The sequence below is a fragment of the Hyaena hyaena genome, unplaced genomic scaffold (genome assembly GCF_003009895.1).
Source record: "Hyaena hyaena isolate Hyena2069 unplaced genomic scaffold, ASM300989v1 scaffold_16, whole genome shotgun sequence".
NCBI classification, from domain to species: Eukaryota; Metazoa; Chordata; class Mammalia; order Carnivora; family Hyaenidae; genus Hyaena; species Hyaena hyaena.
The window spans coordinates 2816405-2836651 of record NW_024080650.1 but is presented as its reverse complement, the minus strand read 5'-3'; the positions used below and the strand labels follow the sequence as shown (position 1 = coordinate 2836651).

Here is a 20247-nt window from a genome sequence, read left to right as displayed (position 1 = left end):
TTTCCTTTGCTGTGTAACCTAACATAGTCACAGGTTCTAGGGCCAAAGATGTGGCTATCTTGGGGGTGCGGGGTGGGGTAATACTCTGCCTACCAAACACGTGAACACAGTGTTCAAAAGGTGCTTCTCGGGACTTAGAAGGAGAGCCATTTTTAATAGTAAAGATGATATACAGTATCTAGGAAAGAGAAGGTTTGAGGCTCTCCAGTGTTTTGGGGGAACAGAGAAAGTCTGCTGAAATTATTAATCACTTATGGATGCAAACACACAGGTCCTGTAGTGTCAATGAATTATTCAGTGACTTTGCAAGCCAGTGTACTAAGAATAGTTTGTTTAAATGTCAAAACCTCACTCAATTTTTTAAACCTTTCCATTTATTTTTATCAAAGCTGTGTACACATCTGGCAACTAATTCCACTGTGTAGAAAAGCCGATGATGGAAATCAATAGGTACATTCCACCTTTCCATCCCCAGGCCCATTTTCCACAGCAAACATGATATACCTTTTCTGTTTTTAGTTCATCTGACAGTTACCTCCATAACTTTAAAAAAAGCAGCATGCAGCTTTGGTGAATGAATATTACTTCATAACTTTTTAAGTATAGTGCACAATATGAGTGGAATGGTTTGGATAAGGATGTATCAGTGAGGATCTAGTTGCAGGAAACAGAAACCACTCTAGCCACAGTAAAAAGAATTCCAAAATGGAATTGTCATATTGTTGAAAGGGCTGGAGGAGTGGCCACTCCATGCTGGGTCTCCAGAAATGACTCCCAGAGAAAAGTTGCAGATCTGGCTAGCCATGGGAGCGCTTACCCCCACAACAGTGAGAAAGGTGGAGAATCGTGGCTGCCACCATCACACCACAGCTGCTTCTTAAAGACTGCTACAATTCTGCAGAGAAATTAAATGTCTCCTCGACTACACATGCCACTGGAAAACAAAAAGCAAGAGATAGATGGTTTTCTTTTCACTCCCACCTTCCTGCTCTCACACAGGAAGTCCAATCAGTGCAATCCTACTCGCACCCAGAACTCTAGCTGCAAAAGGCGTTTGGAAATGTCATTTTGTTGCTTTCTAGTCTCTGCATGATAGGAAGGCACACGAAGAGGGTGGAATGAAGGTTGGTATCAAATCTCTGTATTCATGACCTTCACCTCTTTAGCTAGGCAATGTGCATATTCAAAACTCTACCCATTCATAGACTTATGTATAACAATAGTAACTGTAACACATTAATGCAAGAACCAGATTTCCCTCCTTTATAAAAGGAGTGTTATTTATAAAGGCCCATCACTGATGGTGTGGGGCTTACTCCTCTTCTGTTTCAGCAACATTCTCACCTTGATAACCTCTGTCCCAAAGACTAAATTATCAAGTTGATTATTACCAATCCATTTAAACCACTAGAGGAAAATAAGAGGAAGAGAAGGCAAATTGGTTAATGTACAGATAAAGACTTTCCCCAGCTGGTCATGAGGCTCTAGTTAATGTTTAGAACTATCTTCCTCCATTCCCATTCCTTACTCTCTTTTTGTTCAGTCAGCATCTCAGCTGGTCTGGATTCTTTACCTTGTAGAGTGACTCAAAGCTTCATTCCTGAGGAGTCTGAGCCTTTAGAGAATCCTGCCTGTAGCCTTCCATGACTTCTTACTGGTGGATGTGAACGTAGGAAGATTCTCTTAAATTTCAGAAATGCCACCATTTGTAGGAGTGACACACTTTCCCCTCATTATCGATAGGGTGCAACCCCAGTAACCCTCTGTTTGTCTTCTAACTTCACAGGTGTGAGAGCCCAGAATGTTTAGGTGGCAGTCTCAACCTCCAGTTAGGTGGAGCCATTGCTATGTCCTCTGATAGAAGTACGCCTCCTTTGCGGGCGCCTGGGTGGCTCAGGTAGTTAAGTATCTGACTTCGGCTCAGGTCATGATTTCCTGGTCTGTGAGACTGAGCCCATGTCGAGCTCTATGCTAACAGCTCAGAGCCTGGAGCCTGCTTCGATTATGTGTCTCCCTCTCTCTCTGCCCTTTCCCTTGCTTGTGCTCTGTCTCTCTCAAAAAATAAACATTAAAAAAAAAAAAGCATGCCTCCTTTGGAAGACCTCTAGCTAGTAAAAATTGGGCTTTACTAACAGTGATAAGATATAACTCTCACACCTTCTTTCCTAGGCCTGTGTTTTCTGGCTACAGGAGAAACAGAGTCAAAAAATGGTCACTCGCTCAGGGAAGATCATGTAGGATGGTATCCCAGACTTGCAAGGTATTGTCACCTAGCGGGCACCAGAACTGAATCATGGCTGTCCATTCTAATGTTCCCTAAGGCTTTTGGCTAATGGGGTACATAGTAAAGACAGCATATGAACTTCAACCCATTGCCTTACTTCTTCAGTTGTAAAATGCCTTCATGAGAAGTAATACTACATGGGATATCATGAAGGTAAAGAAGTTGACTAAATTCACATACGGCGTTGCTGAAGGAAACAGCAGCCTTGCTGAAGCAAGGAAGGCCAGACATCCAAAATAAGCTCCCTTCTCACCTCCAATGAAAACAAATTGCTGCCCCCTTGAGGCCCAGCATAAACTGGTCTGTCAGCAAGTGACAAGCTAGTCCCCCTAGTACTGTGTTGTTTCAGGATAGGTGGCTCCGCTGGCAAACTAGATACACAGCAATGGTGATAGTCTAGGTCAGCCTTGGTGAAGGGAAGTTTAGGCTTGGTGAGAGCAAGCTGAACTGCCAACCTTGGCCTCATGGTCACTTTGTTCATAACTCACTGAGCAAAGGACTGGGGTGGCTAGAGAAAGAGACTAGCTGACATTCACGGAGTAGGTGACATCCATTTAATTTCGAAGTTCCTTTAGTGAGCGTTCACATGGACACAAATATTCTCATACTCAGAGCACATTCTGAAAAGCTCATTCACATACCTCTTCTCCAGAACGACTTTCATTCAGAAAATATTTACTGTGTGACTTTCACATGCCAGGTACTGTTATAGGAACAGGGGATTTAACAGTGAAGATAGTAAAAATTTCCTATCCCTGTGGAGTTTACAATCTAGCGGAGACTAAGGAAATAGAAAAAAGATGAATAAATTACATAGTTTATTATTTTGTGTTGTTTGCTACAGAGAAACAAAGCAGAGAAGGAAATTAAGATGAGGGGAGTGCAGTCTTAAACCGTGTTCAGGAAAGATGTCGCTAAGAAACTGACATTTGAGTAATGACCCAAAGGAGTTGGGAAGATGAGCCATGTGCATCTCTGGTGGAAAACCAGATCGGATGTCAGAAACAGCATGTGCAAAGGTCTAGATAGGAAATGTGCCTGGCATGTTCTAGAACCAGTAAAGAGACCAAGTGGGGCTGAAGCAGAGTGAGGAACATGAGAGCAGTGGGAGTTCAGGTGAGAGTATGAACATGGGGCAAATGTAAAAGGCATCGTTCTGTTTAGTGGCTACTCCCCAGAGCTCCACACCCCCGTATCCACCCAGCTATAATCTACAGTGCTTTTCAGTTTCCCGGGATTAACGTCAGCTCGCATGCAACATGTGACATTTGTTTTAGGTGTATCTTGCATATAAGAGTTTGTGAACCCATCTGAAAATCTTTTTGTTTCAGTAGGTGAGTTGAGCCCATTTGCATTTATTATTATGACGTACTTAGGTTTAGGCTGACTTTTGTCATGAATATGTTAGGCTCTTATTTTAAAAACTTTTCATGACGTAATGTTTTCTTGCTGTTTTTGTGTTTCTGTTCTAAAATTTGTACCTGGGATTTGTTTTAATCAGGCATGGTAAGTTGACAGACATGAGACAATTGCATTTGAAAGCATTTATCATGTTTATCAAGAGAAGGGGGAATACCATGCCACGGAGGGCCACATGTGGAAGCACCCGGGGTTGGTCAGGAAGCAGGAGTGAGGGGAAACCCTAGGCCTTTATTGCTATAGTTGTGGGAAGTTTTTAGGTAGGGATGTTCCCTACTGGGCAGGAAGTGAAACACAGATGTTGGGGGTTGTGGTTTGAGGGTTTGTTAGTTGCAAAAGCTGGGATTGCAAAGGAGATGTGAACAATTTTGGCTGCTAGGGTGGCCTTATGATTAATGGACGCCAAATGGACAACACAATATGTAAGAAATCACAGAAGAGTTTTTTTTGATAATTTATTATCCTTTTCCCTATAATTTTATATAATAGTAATAACCTTTGACTTTTTAAATAGTGTCTATTATTTTCTTCTTTCAACAAAATATAGTATATTTATATTATATATACATGATGTATGAACATACTTATTTATATTGTATATATCCTTTAGTATATTTATACTATATATATATGGTATGAACATATTATTTATGTAGTACATATCCTTGTCCTATCTCTCATCCACCATTTTATTTTGTTTGCTGCTGACTTCACTTTTGTGAAATATGCTTTTAATTCTATTAATAGATTTATCAGCATTAAATACCTTTTAAGCCTCCACCTCAGCTGTTAAAGACGAAGTTCTCATATTTACACTATTTACCTTTTCCCTCCTTTTTATTCAAAATCAGGACTTAATATTTACATTCTGTTCTGTGGCAATTACCTCCACATTTATCTTAGTTTTTATCTTACAGTTAAATACTCAATGTATATTGCCAATTTTTCCCCGTTCGTCTAGTTTGCTCTAAGTCACATTTTAGTAGATTCTTCAAGAATGGTTCATGCTTTCTGAGTTCCTGTATGTTAGGAAGTGTTTGTGGGCTTTATATACACGAATGATATTGGTCTAGCAGTCTAGTACATTTGAATAGTCTCGTAACACATGAGTCTCGTAACACATTTATTGGTCTTGCCTCACTAGAGCAGAAACCGAAACACTCCTTAGCATTCTGTGAAAGAGGCATAGAACCCAGCCTTCATCAATCAGGTATTTCTGAATGAGATTTCTGTTTTGAATTCAGCAATTTAAGGAGACCCCATGAATAACTCTTTGTGGCTCTTTGGCCTGTTTTGGGTGGGGTGGGGGTGGGAGGCATTCTTCCACCTTTCTGCAGGGGTGGTCATTTAGCAGGGTCCCTGGTACAGAAGTGGCATCAGTCATGGGGCACCTGGGTGGTGCCTGGGTGGCTTAGTTGGTTAAGCGTCCGACTTTCACTTAGGTCATGATCTCGCAGTTCGTGGGTTCGAGCCCCGCGTCAGGCTCTGTGCTGACTGCCAGCTCAGAGCCTGGAGCCTATTTCAGAGTCTGTATCTCCCTTTCTCTCTGACCCTCCCCTGCTCACGCTGTCTCTCTCTCTCCTAGAAATAAATAAAAATATTAAAAAAAAAAAAAAAAAAGAAGTGGCATCAGTCAGCCAGGGAGGCGCAGCACTTTCCTTTAGTGCCTTGTGCAGCAGTAGGATGACTTCTTCTTCAGGACAATTCTAAGGCATGGTTTTAGAAATTGCTCCTCAAAGCTTAGCCTTTTGGTTCACCAGTCTTCCAACAATTCTGTGAGCTAACCAAAATTCTTTTTAAAAACCCTAATTTCCCTACTTAATCAGGTCAGTTTTTTATTATTTGTAGTCAAGATGTGCAAACTATAGCCAAATGGGCCAAATCTGACCCACTACCTAATATTATTATTAAATGGTTTTTTTAAAATTAAGAATATTTACTACTCTCAACATGAAATTTTTATGAAATTCAGTAGTGCCTGGTTGGCTCAGTTGGTTAAGCATGTGACTTCAGCTCCGGTCATGATCTCATGGTTTTTGAGTTCAAGCCCTGCATTGGGCTGTATGCTGACAGCTCAGAGTCTGGGGCCTGCTTCAGATTCTATGTCTCCCTCTCTCTCTGCTCCTCCCCTGCTTGTGCTCTGGCTCTCAAAAATGAATTTAAAAATTAAAATAAATAAACTTAAAAAAAATCTTGTAGGCAATGCTCCATTGTTTTATTGATGGATATTGCTTTGGAGAAATGTAAGAATAACCAGATTTTTTTTTCCCCTTCATGGTGGCTTCTCAGTGTGACTTCTTACTTAACCTCTCCTGTTCTATTTCCTGTGCTCCAGCAAGATCCAGAGAAAGTGCTGCTGCCAACCTGTATGCCATAGTCACACTATAACGAACATGGGGCTTTACTTTTTCCCCCAAAAGGCATTTAAAGTATACTTTAAGAAATACACTTTGTTGGGTTTCTTCTAAAATATTCATCATCTCAGCCTCTTCCCCACTGTGAGGCTACCTGGGTCATCCTGACAGCTTTTGGCAGTTTTCCCTAGTATGCTGGGGTTTGGAGTTTCGGTTGCTTCCCAGTTCACAGAAGATGGACTATGTATTTGTATTTCTCAGTTTCCTTATTGGTGTTAAGCAACTTCATAGGAGAGAAAGAGGAGAATGCTTCCATCTTGTTACTAGGAATCCTTTTTATTCTCTTGTTATTTTTCATATTCCTACATCAAGTTGCTTACCTACTTTGGTTAAGTCCAGTGTCCTCATTTTTAAGTGGTATAATCACCCATGTCTGTGTGTCCACCTCGGAGGGCATGTGTCAAAAATCTGTTCCACCTGCTGGGGCATCAGCAACAGAATAAAGAGAAGTCTTTGTCCTTACAAAGCAGGACAAGAGAGGGTGGCTCAATCCAAAATAGTGGAATTCAAACCAATTAGAGGTGCTGAGCAAACCTGCTGATGGACTGATACAGGGATAAGAGAAAAAAAGCGGTAGAGATAATACCAATATTTTTGGCATGAGAAACCACCTGGTTAGTTATTAAACATAATACAATTTCAGAATACCCAGGAAAAGGGAAGATCCAAGCACCTTCTCAAGAAGAGAAAAAAAAGGTCACATACAAGAAAAAAAGGTCACATGTTAAGAATAAAAATCATAGTGGCCTTGGATTTCTAAACAGCAGTATCTAATTTTAATTTTACAAATGAAAATTCTATGCTCAATCCAGGGGTAAGGGTAGAATTTGCCTTATGAACTCTTTCTCAGGAAGCTACCAGACAATTTGTTCTACTAAAAGGAGAGAGTGAAACAAGAATGAGGAAGATATAAAAGCCAGGAAATGGGAGAGAAAATAAGAAATCCCGAGATGACAGCTGTGTAGTTCAAACTGGAAAACACTAAAGAAATCCAGGAGAGAGGTTTTCAAGAAGTTAAAATAGACTATTTAATTTGTTTGCATGTTCTGAGAGGAGACTTAGACTTGCAGTGGAGCCTTGGGGCCAAATTCGTGGTCAGTACATAGAAAGCTAAGTCATTGAACAAAAAATTAACTCTAATGAAAACAAAACGTCCCATACAAGAAAGGAAATGGGTAATATTCAATAGTCATGATAATGTGAAAGCTAAATATAGATTTAACTAAAAATCATGACATATAGCTAAATTGGAAAGAAACAGGAAACTGTGTATCTGTATTTATATACGTACACAGAATAGGAGAACAGCATATTCAACCTCTGTGTAATGGGTTGAGGTTGCTTGGTTTTAATATAAGCCTTACACAGCTATTGACTTAAAACTGGAACATATTTGGGGCACTTGGGTGGCTCAGTTAGTTGAGCGAGCGTCCAACTTTGGCTTGGGTCATGATCTCAAGATTTGTGAGTTTGAGCCCCACATCAGGCTCACTGCCATCACCATGGAGCTCGCTTGGGACCCTCTGTCCCCTTTTCTCTCTGCCCCTCCCCAGCTTGTTCTCTCTCTCTCAAAAATAAACATTAAAAAAAAACCCAATAGGTACATATTTAACTTTGGTAATAAAACATAGTTTAAAATTTTTTTAGTAGTTAAGGTGTTAAGTTAAACGTGTCAATATAAATATTTCCAAACTTTTTTGGTATTGAAAGTTGGTTTCAATTTATTTCTGAAAGATAATCATTTTTTGTGTGTTAGAACTATTTAAACATTAAGATGTAACTTAGCAAATGCTTACCCAGATGGACACTTAATATAAAAAACAAGATTAAATATTTATAAGGATAAAAGAGGTAAAAAATACAACTATATATAATATATATAATCACATCATTTAAAAATATAAACAATTTATTTTTCATCTTTCAGATAAGCTGTAAAAAATACACACAAGGCTTTATAACTTTTTTTTCCTATTACATTAATTTTAGGACCTCATCTTCCAGAGAACAATATATACATATATACATTTTTTACATATTCTTTATTATTGAGATAGTTTTTAACTGCCAATCTCAGGAGGTTCTGGGTTGATAGTCCTTTTACATAGTTTGAAGTTGGTAAACCTTTGGGCCTTTTTTCAAGAGGTAACCTTGGTCATTTAGTGATCCAATAAAATTTTCAAAATCAGCAACCTAGAATAAATCATCAAAAAATAGCCCATTAAATAATATGCAAGATTATGATTTATAAAATGAATCTCTCAAACCATAGCATGCAATTCTCAAGTTCTTGGGCAAATAAATTTATTTTACTTCCTCACAGAGAAAACTGCTTACATATGAGCTTTCAATTCTATTGTGAGATTCTATTCTATTTGATTTGCTGAGTTAATCAAAAATAAAAACTCCAGGGGCGCCTGGGTGGCTTAGTCGGTTAAGCGTCCGACTTTCGCTTAGGTCATGATCTCGCGGTTTGTGGGTTTGAGCCCCGCGTCGGGCTCTGTGCTGACTGCCAGCTCAGAGCCTGGAGCCTGTTTCAGAGTCTGCGTCTCCCTCTCTCTCTGACCCTCCCCTGCTCATGCTGTCTCTCTCTCTCCTGGAAATAAATAAAAATATAAAAAAAAAATAAATTAAAAAAAAAATAAAAAAATAAAAACTCTAGTATCCAGAGTACTTTTTTATTTGTTTTAAATTAGCTTCAAAACAAAAATTAGATTAGCTCCAATTTTGAAATTAAGTGGGCAGTTTTCCATATAAACTGTCTTACATGTTTAAAGTTGTATTACATCCATTTTCACTAAAACTTTTAAGTAGCAGAATAGATAGAATCATGTCTATTTAAAAGAAAGTTTTTTTAATGTTTGTTTATTTTTGAGAGAGAGAGAGAGAGAGAGAGAGAGAGCAAGTGGGGGAAGGGCAGAGAGAGAGGGAGACATAGAATCCTAGGCAGGCCCAGGCTTCAAGCTGTCAGCACATAGCCCGATGCAAGGCTCAAACTCACAAACCGTGAGATCATAACCTGAGCTGAAGTCAGAGGCTTAACCAACTGAGCCACCCAGGTGCCCCTGGAATCATGTCTATTTAACAAATGAGGAAACTAAGATTCAAAGATGTTAAGATGACTTGCCCACAAAAGACTGTCAGAAAAACATGGAAAATGAATCTTGTTATGTTTCCCTCAACTATCAGGATGCGTTTTAGATAAAAACTGATAGGTTTTCTTGTTTTTGTTTTTAGGTAGGCTTCATGCCCAGAGTGGGGTCCAACATGGGGCTTGAACTCACGACCCTGAGATCAAGATCTGAGCTGAGACCAAAAACTGGATGCTTAATTGACTGAGCCACCCAGGAACCCTAAAACTGCTGTTTTGTTTTGTTTTTTTAAAAGCTCTGAGCAGCTAATTTCATAGCTTAAATAAAGAAAATAAAGCTTATATTTTGAAATACTTCAAAAAAACCTATTTCGTTCTTTTTGTCCAAATCTTTTATTCTTTTTTCAATCTCCATTATATTTATTTTTAATTTTTAGTTCCAGTGTAGTTAACATACAGTGTTATATTCATTTCAGACGAACAATATAGTGACTCAACAATTCCATACATTACTTAGTGCTCATCATGATACTTTTTTCCAAATATTTTATTTTTATTTATTTATTTAAGTTTATTTATTTTTGCGAGAGAGAGAAAGAGAGAATGAGCAGGGGAGGGTCAGAGAGAGGGGGAGAGAAAAGATCTCAAGCAGGCTCTGCAGTATCAGCACAGAGCCCAACATGGGGCTCAAACCCACAAACCATCAGACTATGACCTTAGCCAAAATCAAGAGTCCAACACTTAACTGAGTGAGCCACCCTAGGCACTCCAGCAAAGATTTTATTTTTAAGTAATCTCTGCACCCAATGTGGGGCTCAAGCTGACCACCCTGAGATTAAGAGGAGCACACTCCACCAACTGAGTCACCCAGTTGCCCCTGACAAAGTGTACTCTTAATCCCCATCACTTATTTCACCCATTCCTTCACCCACCTCCCCTCTGATAACCATCTGTTTGTTCACTATAGCTAAGAGTCTGTTTCTTTGGGGTCCCTGGGTAGCTCAGTCAGTTAAGTGTCCAACTGGCTCAGGTCATGATCTCGTGGTTCGTGGATTTGAGCCCTGCGTCAGGCTCTGTGCTGACAGCTCAGAGCCTGGAGTCTGCTTCAGATTCTGTGTCTCCCTCTCTCTCTGCCCCTCCCCTACTCATGCTCCGTTTCTCTCTCTCTCTCTCTGTATATACATATACCACATCTTCTTTATCTCTTCATCTATCAATTGACACTTGTGCTGTTTCCATGATTTGGCTATTTTAAATAATGTTGCAATAATCACAGTGGTGTATATATCCCTTTGAATCAATGTTTTTGTACTCTTTGGGTAAATATATGATACTGTGATTGCTGGATCATATGGTAGTTCTACTTTTAATTTTTTGAGTAATTTCCATACTGTTTTCCACAGTCTGATATTTCCATATTCTGATATTTAAAAGTTCTATACGTAATAAAGACCTCCTGACACTGTCATAAAAAAGATTAAGTATTTGGCTATCATACCTGAATGTTAAGCTCTTTGGCAATCTGCCGAAGTTGTTGAAACTGAAATAAATTATTGTAAGTTCTTTCAGCAATGTTGTTGAGAGCAGAAATAAATCTTTTTGCTGTTGACCTGTTGCTCATTCCAGAACCATGCTGGGATCGCTCAAAATCTAGGTTTCCAAATTCATCAGAGTAAGTGCCTAGCATGCTTAATGAGAAGGGAGAAAAACACAGTTACCCAATGTAACATGGCTATGGAAATTTTTGTCCCAATTCATAAGAAGAAAAATATGGAAATAACCATGAAGCTCATGTAGCAAAGATATCAACATGTATTGCTTGAACAGCCACTATGAAATTCACTGTGGTATGAACTATGTGAGGATAAAAATATTTTTGGACACAGTTACCACTTTTAAGAAACATCTACATTTGAAAAGAGAAAAGCATTAAGAATACAAAGTTGATAGACTACGATATAAATGCCTGGAACATTCTTTTTGATTCATGAAAAAAAAAAGAAATTCTTTTTTTGTGTGTGTTTTTATTTATTCCAGAGAGAGAGACAGAGAGACAGACAGACAGACAGACAGTGTGAGCAAGGTAGGGTCAGAGAGAGAGGGAGACACAGAATCTGAAACAGGCTCCAGGCTCTGAGCTGGCTATCAGCACTGACCCCAACATGGGGCTCCAACCCACGAACCATGAGATCATGACCTGAGCTGAAGTGGGACGCTTAACTGACTGAGCCACCCAGATGCCCCCCAAAAAAGAAATTCTAAACATACTAAATTTAGGCATTAGAGGACAAAGATATGTTCCCAACTCCTAGTGCAGCACCTGGCAGATGAAAGATATTTAAAAATACTATGGGAATGAACTACAATGGTTCTGCTGACTTGTAGTAATGATGGTTAGATATGAAAGGATCCACCTATTATTTCCAGTTCTCTGCTGCTTCCTCTTTCACAGCATCATCAAAGAAAGATATATGCATTCTTGATGGTGGATTTTAGCCAGAAGTCTGAAAACACCAGTTAGAGATAAAATTAGCCATCATCTCTAATCCAGCTCTGTGGCTGACTCCCTGCCTGTACAATGGCACACATCTCACAGCAAAGCTCAGAGGCAAAAATGTAATGTAATCAGGAATTGGTTAATCATATATAAATTGGTCACCTGCTAGGCACCAGACTTATAGTGGTGAATAAAAACAGATGTAATTCCTGCCCTCGGGGAGCTCAGAGCAATGAGTTTACAGGGTTACTAAAAACATAGCTTCATTTTGTTCCCTGAATAGATAAGCGCCTATATGAAAGAGAAACTGTACAAATAGGAATGGGTCATCCAAATCAGACTATAATAAATGGTAAGAAATGTAATATGATTAATGTAAATATGATAAACAATAACTTATTTCTCAAAAGATACTTGTCAAAAATGCTTTAGACTACTATGTTATTAACAATTAACATCTAACTTATATTTAATCATCATATGCTACCTCATTTAGTCTAACAATCCTCTGATTTAGAGACTGTTCTTATTCCCATTTTATAGATGAAGAAGCAAAGTCTAGTAAGGTAAGTGACTTGCCAAAGGTTACACAGCCAATGAATGGAATACCCAGGATTTGAGTCTGAGCTACATGGTTTCAGATGTGAAGACTTATAAATATCTGAGTCACTGTGCTGAAATAGAAAAAACTCAATGTTTCATCTTTGAAGGTGGCTCTATTCTCCTGTGCTTCCTAGTATATTTTAAAGAAAACTTATGTGAACTGTTGGCCATAAACATTTAGTTTTTATAGTGATGTGCTTTGATAACTATGATGAACTGAATCACAGTTTAGATTTTTCTTATTTTGGTTTCTGCTTCTGAGTTAAAACGTAGTTTTATAGATTCAAGACCACATTAAGTGCAAACATCAAAACTCAAGTGAGGGAAACTCTGAAATGGAAGAGTTAATGAATGAAAGATGAGTCCTAAAGTCAACTTTACTATCAGTGCAGTACATTTACTGAGGGTGTATTGTGTGCTATGTATGGGACTGGTAGTACATGGGTAAAGACAACAGTCTACACTCTAGGAGAGCAGGGACCCTAAAGACAGAAAGCATGGAAAGTATAAAAAAACAGATAATTCACAATCTAGTTAGTCTCAGTGTGTTTAACTGGATCTTGATATCTACCATGGAAATAATAGCAGGTAATTCCAATCACTAGGAATCAACCTATTCTTTTTATCTGAAAATTTTTATAAAAGCCAATAAAACACATTCAGTTCAAGGAAACTGGTAATCTCATGTAGATACTGTTTATAGTTAACAATGAAATCTCTTTTTTCAGGAGTTCAAGAGTAAACTGACAGCCTAAAACTAATTCGGAATTGCCAGCAAGGCATCTTTGAGAAGTAGTAGAAAAAAATACAAAAGTTACACAAGAAATATGGAAGAGTTTCTCCTGGATGGCAAAGTACATGTAAACACTGTCCGACATGGAGATTCAGACATGCAGAACCAATATGGCGTTTTTATTGAAAAGATTTAATATGTAATTTATCTTAAGTGTAATGCTCAGACAGGAGAACAAATCAGACCAGTGGACTAATTGTGGAGAAATACCAGATAGCTGTTTGAGGCAATGTCTGGAGTCTGAGGCCTATGGAAACTAAGTTAGGGTAAAGCCTAAAAAGAGAATGTTACAGGTAAGAGAGGGTAACAAGGTACTTTGGTCCCTGATTTGCTGGATAGACAAAAGTCTATGAAGTAGAAGCACATGTTATTATTCAGTAGAACCAGGCAGCAGTAGGCCTCAAGGGTGAGAGATCATTAAATGGAAAAGGAAACCAGGAGTAGAAGTTAGCCTCACCCCCACAGGTGGAGATTTTAAGAGCAGGATGCTCAGGGGCACCTGGGTGGCTCAGTTGGTGAAGGACACAACTCTTGGTTTCGGCTCAGGTCATGATCTCGTGGCTTGCAGGATCAAGCCCCACGTCAGGTTTTGCACTGACAGTGTGGAGCCGCTTGGGATTCTTGCTCCCTCTCCCGCTTGTGCACATGTACATGTTCTCTCTCTCAAAACAAATAAAAACAAACTTAAAGAAAAAAAAAACAGTCTGCTCAGAAAAATTGTAAACAAAGAGGCAACTTTTTATCATTAAATAAGAAGTCGCTACCAGTAGTCCTTGTTCTTAATTGGGAAAAAAGTTAGAATCCAAATTTTTTGGAATTTTGATTAGGTTCAGTGGCTTTGTCTTGGAGTGAAAAAAGGATCTCTGTTAGGGCTATCTTTAGGTTTCTTACTTTCTTTTTTTTAAAGTATGCCTTACACATGGGGCTTAAACTCAAGACTCTGAGATTAGGAGTCACATGTTCTACCAACTGAGCCAGCCAGGTGCCCTGCAGGGAGTCTCTAGGCTTCTTATTGGTCTGGTCTGCCAGGAAGCTAGGCCCACCAGGGGTCAGGCAGACAAATGGTGTTTCTGGCCATTCCTTTACTTCACATACTAGTACAATGAATCCCTAGCAGCACATTGTGTGAGACAGTCTAGTAATTCCTAGACTATCTAGATGCTTACAAACGGCAACTGGAGGGCCTCCAACACAATGAGGTCAACTGGAGAGGGAATGAAGCCAGCCTGGTAACATTTTCGTCTACAAGACCTCTCAAGCCCTAGTATTGGATCATGTAAAAGAGGAAACAGACAGTTCAAGCACAGTATAATATTAAACCAACAGGATATTGACACAAAAGGGAATATGTTAGGAATTGGTTGAAAGGGTTGGTAGTCAGTAAGTGTTAATGATTTTACCCATGATGAGGCTGTCACTTTTGAGTATTCTCAAAATATGTATTTCTTAACTGACTTTATGACTATGTGAATGTATTACCCTTTCAAAAAAATTTTAATATAAAGATTGCTTATTTATACAGATGTTTCAAACCAAGAAAATATAGTTTGTTCAGAGGATCCAACGGGTTAAGTAAAAATAATTTTGATTGGCATAATTAAATATTTAATTTGTGATGAAAAGATGACATATTTCATTTAAAACAGTACTTAAGATTTAATCTTACCTATACTTCATAACTTCAACTATATCCTCAGCATCTTCTTTGGTTGCTTCTTCTCTTAATTCCAACCTTGCTCGTGCCTTTGAAAGAAAACAACCATTTTTAAATAATAATAGTAAGTATATTTAACATTGTTTGAGCAGGTAAAGTATGTCTCAGCTTATTTCATTTATTCATTTTACACAAAAATTAATTGGGGGAGGAGGACTGTAATATGAAAAGAATAAAATTATCTGAAAACTTGAGCATGAAAACATGCATTAAAACATTTTTTTAAGTGTTTATTTATTTTTGAGAGATAGAGAGACAGTGTGCAAGCAGGGGAGGGGCAGAGAGAGAAGGAGACACAGAATCTGTAGCAGCTCCAGGCTCTGAGCTGTCAGCACAGAGCCTGAAACGGGGCTCGAACCCATGAACTGCGAGATCATGACCTGAGCCAAAGTCAGATGTTTAACTGACTGGGTCACTCTGGCACCCCAACCACTCATTTAAAATGTGGATTAGGGGTACCTGGGTGGCTCAGTCAGTTAAGCGTCCAACTCTTGACTTCTGCTCAGATCATGATCTCACAGTTTGTGGGTTAGAGCCCCACACTGGGCTCCGTGCTGACAGCACAGGGCCTACCTGGGATTCTCTCTCTCTCTTTCTCTCTGGCCCTCCCCACCTTCTATCAAAATAAATAAACTTAATAAACTAAATACACTAAATAAAATAGGATTAAGATTTATTTTTATCTAACATGTCTTTTTGAGTGTTCATTTCAGAAAATTTAGTTATGAAATACACTTGGTTTTTTCTTGCCTTTTACTTTCAGGAAATCATGCCACAGATTTGTTCAAACAACACAGAAGGATTAATATGATTTTAAAAGCAAAAAGCCCAAACTCCAGCTGTTTTTAACTGCCAGAGTTCTCTTAGCATTCCAAACCTGTGAATAAATGTTACTGCCATTAGAAAAACCGATACTACCCTTAAGGATCTGTCATGTATCAAATCAAAAACTGACACATTCCATGTTCCCATATACTTACGTAGAATCTCAGAATCCTTAACTAACCTAACCACCTGCCACACTCCAGGAGTTTTCAATGTCATTAAAAGGGGGAAAAGAAGCTGCATGGTTAGTAACTGGTCCTGTGTGTACAAAGAAGTGGCTTGATTGCTTATGTTACAGATATGACCAAACCTTAAAAAAAGTTATTATATATCCATTTCTAATAGTCTCTCAGTTGGAAGAAAAATCAAGTTAATTATGCAGGAAATTGAGAGAAGTCATACCAACTCTTGACCCCAATTTTAAGTCAAAAAAGTATAAATTTTAAACAAACTTCTGTTAGACGAATCAGAGATTCCAACTGCCTAGTAGTGATTGGTGAGCTATTTAACCGTTGGCTCTGTTTCCGGAGCTCAAGGTAAAAATCTTGCAGAATCTGAGCAGCTTCTGTAGACAGTCTTGGATAGACGTACTGCCGAGCATAACCAATGTACTTTCTCAACAGCTGGTGGGGGATTAGATCTATTGTTTCTCCAGGAACCACCTGAAGCATGATAAAAAAGATTACAAGGATAGCAAATAAAGTCTTTCTGTTAAATAACTTGTTTAGATACATACAAAAGTCTAAAAGACTTTCTAAAGAAGCCAAACACTGTAGTTCCAGCTCTGAGTCTAGGTAACTTAGATGATTTCAAACACTGTTTACATAAACCCTACTACTGTAATACAAAAGGTTTGGGCATGAAAGCCTATATACTACTGCCCTACAATAAGTAACATACTGAACTCTGACATTCAAACAGAACCAAAATGAATGATTAAGGAGGAGAAACATTCATACCTTTAACCTTTCCGATAATGGTTTATCGGACACCACCTCAAGTACAGAAGTATTTGAATCTTGACTATTCATGCGAACTACAGTGGCTCCGCTAACAGTTCTCTGCTTTCCAGCTCTTATTGCAATCACATGTTCAGAGAGTAAGTGATCATGGTCCTCATTTGGGGTGTCTAACAGGATAAAGACCAAATCAAATCTGGACAGCAGAGCACTTCCCATTCTAAGAGGCATGAAAGAGGGAAGAAACAATGATTGGAATCAAAACAGAGAGAAAACCATTTACTCACTTACTATTCAAGTTCCATGTAGAACTTAAAAAAAAATAAAGATTAGGTTAAAGAAACAAGGAATAGCTTTTGGATTCGATATACCCACCAACTTGGGAGACACACCAGGCTACACACCCTTCAACGTGTAAACAAGTCATACATGTACCTACCTTTGCTGGTTAATGATAAGGCCCGTTCTCACACCATTTCTGTGTTCTATATTACTACCTGATGGTAAGCTACACAATGAAGTTGAATTTTAAAATAAATGATATATGATACACCAAAGGTTATCTAGTTGGGTTGTTTTAATTTTTTGTATGTTTTCTTTCACCAAAACATTGAGTCTCTCAAAACATCTATGATCATTTAGAAAAAAAAACAAAAAAACACTTTTTCTTAAGTCATTAGAATCATCATAATAAAAATGCTGTGTTCTACTAAGTCATCTTCCCTGATCCTCCCAATCAGATTTCCTCTCTATTTGAAACAAGAAAACTGAATTCAGAGGGGTTAAAGAATTTGGCCAACACCCCAAAGCAGGTTTGGGTACCACTAAAAACTAGAATCTAAAAACCAAGTCCTTGTTCAATAGGATATTTCTGATCTTTCCAAGATAACACTTTGTCATTTTACAAAGAAAAACTAATAGATTGATGTTTTTTCTTTCTTTTTTTAAGTAGGCTTCATGCTCAGCACGGGGCTTAAACTCATGACCTGAGATCAAGACCTGAGCTGAGATCAAGAGTTGGGTGCTTAACCGACTGAGCCACCCAGGTGTCCCTAGATTGACTTTTTTGGTGGTAGTGGTATAGCATCTCCAAGTGCATCTGTATATTTTGCTATCTACCATCTCTATATTAAAGGTATACATTATCAAATATTAGGAAATTTGGATTTTTTTCCCTCTAGAATTTAAGCTTCCAATTTTTCAAGCAGCTTTTTTTTGGTCTTTTTCTCACTTCCACAATCCCTTCAATCTATTTTCCCTTTCCAATGCCTTCTGTCCAACCTGTACAGAACAAATTAGAAGAGAAAGCTTACATATATACAAATACAAACTTTGTTTTGGAGAAAAGTGGGATCATACCCCATTTATAAGTATGTAATGTGCTCTTTTCAATTAACAGTAAAGCACAGACATGTCCCCCTATCAGCACACACAGAGCTAATTCCATTTTTGTAACTGCTACTCTCCACTGTACAGCCTTGCCATAGTTTAACCACTTCTCTTTCAATGGGCATTGTAAGCTGTTTCCAATTTTTGGTTGTAATAAACAATGCCATAATACCTAACCTGTAAATATGTCTCTGTGCACTTATGTGACTATTTCTATGAGAATGATTCCTAAAAGTAGAACTGACTAGAATATATGAAATGTACATTTTTATTTATTTTTTTTTTTTACAAATGGTTTATTGTCAAATTGGTTTCCATGAAATGTACATTTAAAACAGTGATAAATAAACATGCCAGTTGTCCTTCAATATGCTAACTTGAATGTGTGAGAACTCATTTCCCCAACCCTTTGCCAATAATGAGTATTAACACATAAAATATTTGCCAATCTGGTAGCTATCAGTGGTACTTCATTGTTTTAATTTGTAGTGCTCAAACATGTTTCTGTTCATTTACTGGAAATTATCATTTCTGTGAACTATATGTCCTCAGTTGTCTTTTTCTTATTGATTTATAAGGATTCATATATTAAAGGTATAAATATCCAAAGAGACTTACTTTAGATTCTCAGAAACTGTTTTGGCTTTATTGTAGTGTCCTCCAACTGGATTTGCAGCAGCGATGATGGAAGTCCTTGCGGGGAGGCTACAAACCATGCCAGCCTTAGCAAGACTAATACTTTGCTGCTCCATAGCTTCCAACAAGGCTTGGTGTTGATTCCCCATCTTATCAAATTCATCTATCCCACAAATACCTACAATCACAGTAAAATAACACAGAAGAAAGCTTTCTTTGGATAAGTTCCAAATCTTACAGGATGGAAACTGTTCCACAATAAGGAAATTATTTGTAATTGTTTCCAGCAGTTAAAAATTATAAAATGTCAAACGGTGGAGAATTTGTGCTTGTCTTAACTAGTATATAAGACACTTGTCTTAACTAGTATGTAATATTTTCTCATTCAGCATTTTTCTTATAAACTCTCAGTCAAATCCTGAAAAACATCCAATGAGATGGGTTAAATACAGCAAAACTTCTAATTATAAAGTAATAGTTCTAAATTCTTATTGTAAGTCCTCTGAGAGTAAAGGATAACACTCACCTTATTTTCAGTTCCAAGGCATCTCAAAGTATTCTGAACTAAGTAATAGTAATACATTCAGCTAGTACTTACTGTGCACCTATGTATTAGGAAATATGAATGTGGCAGTCAGCATATAACCATATCCCACCCTATAGGGAGCTTGATGTAAAGCTTTAAAACGGGCTGTTAAATAATTGTGATGGTTGATATGAAATAGGAAGTGCAAGCAGTCATCTATACCTATTTGACTTGATTGACCTGATATATAATTGTGTCTATCGCAAAATTCTGAGAATGAACGACATTAAGTACCAGTTTCAATTCTGCACTGTAATCCGTATTTCCAGTTATTTTTTTCTGGCACTCACTCTCAACTCACTGGACAATACAGTACTATCCAAATACCTCTTGAGCATAATGTAAAGAAATGAGTTGGAAAAGACTTAAAAAAAACTCCGAAAGCCCCAGAATTACTAATTATTTAGACCTGGAATAATGCTTTTTAACCATTGGCTCAATTTAAAAATAGAAGTTGTAATATTAGTAAAAAATTACATGTTGTAAACAGTGGAGAGTTTGGTCTCTTACCTTGATCACCCAGTACAAGGGCACCAGCTTCCAAAGCAAAATCTCCAGAGGAACTATCTTTGGAAAGAGTTACAGTCAAACCAGAGGTGGTTGTGGTATTACCACAAACATACACGCCACGTGGAGCAACACTGCATACTGCCTAAGGAAACAAAAGGTTTAAGAGAATCAGCCAAAGTAAAAGGAAAAAAAACAGTAACTGCTTACAAAGGTCAGCTATATGCCAGGTATTCCTTTTATTTAAGTTTATTTATTTATTTTTGAGAGACAAAGAGGGAGAGAGGGAGGGAGAGAGAGAGAGAAAGCACGAGCAGGGGAGGGGCAGAGAGAGAAGGAGAGAGAATCCCAAGCAGGCTCTGCACTGTCAGCATAGAACCTGATGCGGGGCTTGATCTCATAAACCATGAGATCATGACCTGAGCAAAAATCAAGGTCAGATGCTTAACTGACTGAGCCACCCAGGCACCCCTGCCACGTATTCTTCTAACAGTTTTACTATACAATCTTTACTACCGCAGTAGTGGGGC

At 38.1% G+C, this 20247-nt stretch overlaps 1 protein-coding gene across 1 annotated transcript in view; it reads right to left on the bottom strand.

Annotated features, from left to right (window-relative positions):
- Positions 1–8043: 8043 nt before the first annotated feature.
- Positions 8044–20247, bottom strand: part of MCM8 (minichromosome maintenance 8 homologous recombination repair factor) — a 45169-nt gene continuing 32965 nt past the window's right edge. The window contains exons 13-19 of the mRNA XM_039224266.1: positions 19721–19862; positions 18607–18802; positions 16600–16819; positions 16093–16302; positions 14768–14844; positions 10707–10896; positions 8044–8310 (exon numbers count right to left, since the gene is read on the bottom strand). Of these exons, the coding sequence (XP_039080197.1) occupies positions 8218–8310; positions 10707–10896; positions 14768–14844; positions 16093–16302; positions 16600–16819; positions 18607–18802; positions 19721–19862 (1128 nt within the window). The 3' untranslated portion in view covers positions 8044–8217. The remainder of the gene's footprint in view (positions 8311–10706; positions 10897–14767; positions 14845–16092; positions 16303–16599; positions 16820–18606; positions 18803–19720; positions 19863–20247) is intronic.